Raw genomic sequence first — 7,722 nt, 5'->3', positions numbered from 1 at the left:
CCTCAGCAGAACTAAGGCTTTGGAGACCTAATTAAATTAATTGTGCTATTGTTATTTTACTCTCTGAAGATCATGATTCCTTGGGAGTCAAGGAGCTCCAAAAAAAAAAAAGTGGACTTGATTTTGCAGAGAATCCTCGGGGGTCTAGCAATTCATGTTTCCCCTAATCAATGCCAGGGATAGTTCCTTAGAGGTCTCTGGGGAGCAGGAAGATCTCTATTTTAAGAGAGATTATTAAAACAACTGTATTATGGATTCTATCTCTCCCCTCTCAGTTGTTAATATATCCTTACCTTGACCATGACATAAGGAGGATCTTCCCTTCTCAAATGATCTTTATAACAAATAAATTTAATGATATTCATGTACCAATCCGCTTGGAATGCATGAAATTTGCTAGCCATTGTCTCATGAACCATCCTGATTTAGCAAAGGACTTAACAGAATATCTTAAAGTGAGGTCCCATGACCCTGAGGAAGCTATTAGACATGATGTTATTGTGTCTATAGTTACAGCTGCTAAGAAGGATATTCTTTTGGTCAATGATCACTTACTTAATTTTGTAAGAGAGAGAACTTTAGACAAACGGTGGAGAGTACGCAAAGAAGCCATGATGGGACTTGCCCAGATCTATAAGAAATATGCTTTACAGTCAGCAGCTGGAAAAGATGCTGCAAAACAGATTTCATGGATCAAAGACAAATTGCTTCACATATATTATCAAAATAGTATCGATGATCGATTGCTTGTCGAGCGTATCTTTGCTCAGTACATGGTTCCCCATAATTTGGAAACTACAGAACGGATGAAGTGTTTATATTACTTGTATGCCACACTGGATTTAAATGCTGTGAAGTATGTTTCAAATGTCAAACTCAGAATCTTCTGTTTGCAATATATTAGATTTTGTAGGGAAAAATAAACAATAGTACTTGGTAAATGTAAACAATTTATATAATGTAAATATTTTAATTGTCAGACACAATAAACATTCAATTATTTTAAGAATGTACTGCGTAAAAAAACTGTATTATGAACAGCCTTGTAAATCATGCTGTTTAAATAAAGTAGCTTTTTAAATAAATAGATTATTTGAATTGTATAAAATTGTCTTATAGAATTCTTCTTTGGCATTATTTAGGAAAGACAATATATAATCTTGTTGACAAACGTCCCAATAATTTTGGGGGGCCACACCTGGTGCCACTCAGGGGTTACTCCTGGCTCTACTCTCAGAAATTACTCTTGCTGTTATTCGAGGGGGCACTATAAGATGCCGGGGGTTGAACCCAGATTGGCTTGTGTAAGGCAAGTGTTCTCCTTGCTGTGCTATTGCTTTGGCTACAATACATTTAAATGTATAAAATAAAAGATGATTGAGATATCATAAAATATACATATCATGATAGAAGGTAGACATTTCTGAATTGAAAAATGAGCAGAGATAAGGCTGGAGAGATAAGGACATTTGCCTTGCATTAGGTTTGCTCCAGCATCATATATGTCCCCTGAGCACTGCCAGGAGTAGTTCTTGAGTTAAAAGCTAGAAGTCAGCCTTGAGCATTGCCAGATGTTTCCTCCCACTCCCAAAATTAAATAATAAGCAAAAGTAAAAGGTAATTGAATCAAAATTTTTATTTTAATATTTTTACTTAATTTTTCTCTTTTTTGATTTTTGGGTCACACTCACTGGTGCTCAAGGAGTGCTCTGTTCAGGGATCACTCCTGGCAGGGTTGGGAGGACCATACAAATCTCTAGAATAGGGACTGGAGCGGTGGCACGGAGCGGTAAGGAGTCTGCCTTGCTGGTGCTAGCCTAGGACCGACCCGGTTTGATCCCCTGGCATCCCATATGGTCCCCCAAGCCAGGAGCGATTTTTGAGCACATAGCTAGGAGTAATCCTTGAGCGTCACTGGGTGTGGCTCCCAAAACAAACAAACAAACAAACAAAAAGCCTCTAGAATAAAACCCCAGGTCAACTGCATATAAAGCAAGTGCCCTTCTCCTGCTATAATATGGCGCTGGCTCAGAAAACGGGTTTCTTCTGGAATGACATTATTCAAAGTCATTTCTTTTTTTTTTTATTTTTTTTAGATTTTTTTAAATATTTTTATTTAAACCATTGTGATTTAAACCATAGTTGAGTTTTAGACATACAATATTTCAGGACCAACCCCACCACCACCACCAACAACAACGTTTCCAGAGTCCATCCCCTGCCACCACTCCCCATTTTTAATTTGAGTTGTTCAAGTTTGGGTCTCATGGTTTCATGGTTGTTGACTCTGTGGCTTGAATATTTAGTTCTGTTTTTTCTGTTTTTTCTGAGACCCCTTGACCCCTGTCCCTCGTCCTTTCATATTTATGTTTCTCCTCCTCCACTCAATTTTTTTCCTTCTCCTCACTATATTCTGGGGTCTAGAGTGTTCTCAACAACTCACATTAAGATCATTGCATTTCTTCATGCAGGTATTCCAAAAACCACATATAACTGACATCATCCTATATTTATCCTTCTTCTTCTGGATTACTTCATTTAACATGATATTTTCCAGATCCATCATGTTACAAGTTATTTCTACTTTAGGTTTACTAAAAAAGAAATCATAACTCACATGAAAATAAAACTATGCTTGAAACTGAGTCCATTGACATAATTGCATCTTTGGAGGAAATTCTGAAACCATTTTTCACTATGGTATGTCTCTCTCTTCCATCCATTCATCCACCATCCATCCATCATCCATCCATCCATCCATCCATCCACCCACCCACCCACCCATCCATCCATCTATGGAGTGAACCTGGATCAGCTGCATGCAAGGCAAGTGCCCTCCCTGCTGTACTATTTTTCCAACCATGGTCCTTCCTGTTTATTGTTGTACATTGGTCATAGGACAATGTTGATTTTAGGCTTATATGTCTGATGATTGGTTACCTGGTTATATTCTTATTTTGCCTGGATTTTCATAGCATCTACCTGAGTCACTAGCAAAAACTGAGTATTACACAGTGACAGAACTACAAAACTATAGCCTGGAGATTCTATAGTTTAATTATAACAAAATTTTATAAAGGAGGCGCTATGGCAGCTCCAATGGAGTCCACATGACATGGTGAGAGCCATGCTCTCTGACCTGAGGCAAAAGCTTCAAGGAAGTTAGTCTCCTGGAGCAGTCATGGGTGGTCAAAGAGCAAGAAAATATTTGCCACGTCATGTACTGCTTCTGGGAACAATGATGCTTGTTTTTCTTATTCCATGCTACAGTAACTTGGGAACACTGGGTTCTATAGAAACACATAACATAATCATTTGAGAACACGTTAATGATTTTATGAATTATACAGAAACAGCCGAGAACAATTTTTTAGAAAAGAAGCCTTTAGCAGAAAATCAAGAAATTTTGCTTAAAAGCTATCACTAATATTCTTAAGAATAATAAAAGTAAGACTCATTTAGCCACAACTTTGGGTCAGTTATAAGTAGAAGAGTCTCTCACAGAAGAATCTAGGGAAAAGCCCATAGCTCAAAACCTGACAGCTAGAGAAACTTTAAGGACTGTGACAGATTTATAAGGATATCCATAAAAGGCAGAAATAGATCAGGTAAAGGAAACAGAATTTTTTATGTTCCTAAGAAAAAGCAAGGCACACGATGGTTATATCTAACACTGGGCAAATAATGGGAACCACCTATAGGACTAAGCTATGGCCTACTTAGCATAGGATTAAGTACACCTGATCCCTTACCTTATACAGGAGTATATGTGAAGCTGGTAACAGATGATTGATACATGAAGGAAAAAGAGTGTCTTATTATAAATTGCCCTTTTTAAAAAATACAGCAATGCCTCTTTAGTGTCATTTTACACAGGAGCAATAGGATTCACGAAAGAAAGGAAGGAAGGAAGGAAGGAAGGAAGGAAGGAAGGAAGGAAGGAAGGAAGGAAGGAAGGAAGGAAGGAAGGAAGGAAGGAAGGAAGGAAGGAAGGAAGGAAGGAAGGCAGGCAGGCAGGCTTTGGAAGGCTTGAACCATGGCAGTTCATGATTGGAGACCTAAACCTGGACCCCCAAACATAAAAAAAAAAAAATCCTGCTCACAGCTTAGGCTGGGCAGGCTTCTAAAATTAAGCAAAGATTAACCACTAGCCTTATGTCATATAGTAAATACAGACAACCACCAGAGTGCCATTGTTTAGAATAGTAAGATTAAATCTAATTTGTTTGTTTGTTTGTTTGTTTGTTTTTGGTTTTTGGGCCACATCCGGCGGTGCTCAGGGGTTACTCCTGGCTGTCTGCTTAGAAATTGCTCCTGGCAGGCACGGGGGACCATATGGGACACCGGGATTCGAACCAACCACCTTTGGTCCTGGGTTGGCTGCTTGCAAGGCAAACACCGCTGTGCTATCTCTCCGGGCCCAAATCTAATTCTTTTATTTATTTATTTATTTTTTGGTTTTTGGGCCACACCCGGCGATGCTCAGGGGTTACTCCTGGCTGTCTGCTCAGAAATAGCTCCTGGCAGGCACGGGGGACCATATGGGACAACAGGATTCGAACCAACCACCTTTGGTCCTGGATCGGCTGCTTGCAAGGCAAACGCCACTGTGCTATCTCTCCGGGCCCATCTAATTCTTGATAAGGTCAACATACCTAGAAAATTGCCAATATGTATTAAATATATGTGGGAATGAGGAACCTATAAATTGATGTATTTTGATTTTTTTGCCAGTATCCTGCTATTTTAGATGTATAAATAACCTAGAGAAATAAATGCAGTTTCTCCGTAGCAGAGGCTCAGGCCAAAACTCTTAGCCACTTTCCAGCACCCACCTGTCTTCCGAGGAGGACCCTAGGCTGCCCTCAGATGACTGAGCAGTCTGCAGCAAGGAGGAAAAAAAGAGGTCAGAGCAACAGGACATTGAAGAAGGTGCTTGCCTTGCATGGGGCCAATCTAGGTTCCATCCCAGGCATTCCATAGGGCCCTCAGAGCTCTCCTGGTGTGATCCTTGAGCTTAGAGCCAGGAGGAAGCCCTTAGCATTATTGGGTATAACTCCAAAGCAAAATAAATAAATAAGAAAGTAAAAATCCCAGTTACCTGTGGTCTGACCTCCTTTGCACAAGACTTGATGCAAGTGTGTGTTTGGGGGAAGGTTTCTGATCCTGGCATTTAAGAGCCTCAGACAGTTTCCTGGTGGTTAAGAGCCTCAGATAAGTGGCAGATGAAGTGGTTGGTGAGATTTACAGAAAGAGGGGCCCTGACTAATGAGAAAAGTGTCTGTGGTGAATAGTGGTACCATGGACATAGGAGGCATAATTGAAGCTTCAACTGCTAGAGTTGGTGTGCTGTGTGAGGAAAAAGGAATCTCCATTCCTGTCTGGCTCTAATGTCATTTGGTTCTGTCTCTACGTGAAACAATATGGGGAAATCTGAAGAAAAAATAAAAAGAGGGGCCAGAGCAATAGTACATTGGGGAGGATGTTTGCCTTGCATGCAGTCAACCCGGGTTCAATCCCAGCATCCCATAGAATCTCCCAAGCCCACCAGGAGTGATCCTGGGACACAGAGCTAGGAGTAGTCCCTGAGCACTGCTGGATGTTCCCCCCAAATAAACAAACAAACAAAAATGGTAGGCTCCAGCGATTCTACTCAGTACCTTCTCAGCATCCTTTCTCCAAAGCACAAAAGCACCCACTGAAATCCTGTTCCCTAACATATAATATAAATTGTCCATTAAAGTGCTATGTACGGCCCAGAGAGATAGCACAGCGGCGTTTGCCTTGCAAGCAGCCGATCCAGGACCAAAGGTGGTTGGTTCGAATCCCGGTGTCCCATATGGTCCCCCGTGCCTGCCAGGAGCAATTTCTGAGCAGACAGCCAGGAGTAACCCCCTGAGCACCGCCGGGTGTGGCCCAAAAACAAACAAAAAAAAAACAAAAAAACAAACAAACAAACAAACAAAAGTGCTACGTACCATAACCAGACTATACAATCAATGCCAAGGATCAAAGAATGGATAAAGAAGTTGTAGCTTATATATTTATTTGTTTACTCACAATAAAATCAATAAAAATAAAATAATAAATTCTAATAAAATAATAAAGAAATAACTGAAAACCAACTCCAATCATGCTTGTAATCACGGTGCTTAAGTAAAGATTTTATATATTAAAAATAAATAAATAAACATAAATATTTATTTAGTATTCACATGAATATTATGTAGCTGTAACAAATGATGAAACCTTGTAGTTCACCACGACCTGGATGGATAAAATGAATCTATTAATTTGAGTCCATTCTACTGTCTGAATTCTTTTTTATTTTTGGAGGAGGGCACCTGGTGATGCTCAGAGTTACTCCTCCTGGCTCTGTACTCAGGAGTCACCCTTGGTGGGGTTCAGGAGATTATATTGGATAATGGGGAATTGAATGTGGGGCAGCCAGGTGCCAGGCAAGTTTTTTTCCTTCTGTGCAATCACTCTGGCTCCTCATGTCTGAATTCTTACCAAAACCCAAGGACAGTTTCATAGTAAGACACATCACACATGAACCCAAATTTGTCCAGTCTTCCAGAAGGAAATCCAATGAACCAAAGCAATCACACAAAAAAGAAACTAAGAGAGAACGGAAAACGGAAGCTCCGCCCGCGAGACCAACAGTTCCGCCTACTCCTCACATGTTTTCTTTGAACGAACAGACGCTGTTTTCACCCAAAACCCAGAGGATGCCTCAGACCGAGTGAGAGCAGCACATGGCAGATCATGAGGACGCCATGACAGAAACTCAGCCGTTGGAGAACAAGCCAGATGAACAGCTGCAAGAGGAAACAGCCTCCAGAACTTTGCCCGAGCAGCCCCCACTAGAGGAGCTGCAAGCTCTTCAGCTAGAAATGGAGCCTGTGAATAAGCAAGCCAGCAGGGCCTTCTACAGATTCAAACTCAGGATGAAACAAAAACGTCAGTACCACCTGGAACTCAGAAGCAACATAATCCAGGGCATTCCTGGCTTCTGGGCCAAAACTTTTGTGAATCACCCCCAGATGTCAGCCCTAATCAGTCACCAAGATAAAGAGTTACTCAGTTACATTACTAACTTAAAGGTCGAAGATCCGACTCATCCAAATGATGGCTACAAGATCATGCTGTTCTTTCGGAAGAACCGCTATTTTTGGAATGATGTAGTTGCCAAGGAGTATATCACTGGCATCACTGGATTGAAACCATCTCATTCCACTCCAATTCACTGGTGCCATGGTTTTGAACTCAAGGCCTCTGAACGCAGGCACCACAACTGCAGCCCTAACTTCTTCAACTGGTTTTATGACCACAACTTTGAAGGGTCCACCAGGATTGCTGATATCATCATCAAAGAACTTTGGCCCAACCCTCTGAAGTACTACATGAAGAAGAGAATACCAGAACAAGGAACTGTGAAGCAGGCAGTGGAAAACTGAAGAACTGATGTCAGATGAAGATGCAATCTCAACATTGTCGTAGGGTTCAGCGCATACTTGAAGACAGGACCTGTAGCTGGTGCTTCACAAAAAGAGTCCTACCTGTGTTAAAATTAAAATAAAACTTTGAGTTTGTAAAAAAAAAAAAAAAAGAAAGAAAGAAAGAAAGAAAAGAAATAAAGAAAGAAAGAAAGAAAGAAAGAAGAGAAAGAAAGAAAAGAAAAGAAAGAAACTAAGAGAAAGGACAGACAACTAGTGATCT

General features: G+C 40.5%; 1 protein-coding gene across 1 annotated transcript; it reads left to right on the top strand.

Moving 5' to 3' along the window:
* The first annotated feature begins 6,758 nt into the window (after positions 1-6,758).
* On the top strand, positions 6,759-7,460 carry LOC126030104 (testis-specific Y-encoded protein 3-like). Its single transcript, XM_049788294.1, has one exon. The coding sequence runs from the start codon at positions 6,759-6,761 to the stop codon at positions 7,458-7,460; it is 702 nt and encodes a 233-aa protein (XP_049644251.1).
* Positions 7,461-7,722: the final 262 nt, after the last annotated feature.

Source organism: Suncus etruscus, chromosome 15 (assembly GCF_024139225.1).
Source record: "Suncus etruscus isolate mSunEtr1 chromosome 15, mSunEtr1.pri.cur, whole genome shotgun sequence".
NCBI lineage: Eukaryota > Metazoa > Chordata > Mammalia > Eulipotyphla > Soricidae > Suncus > Suncus etruscus.
Note: the sequence above shows the minus strand (reverse complement) of the source record. Positions and strands in the feature narration are given on the sequence as shown.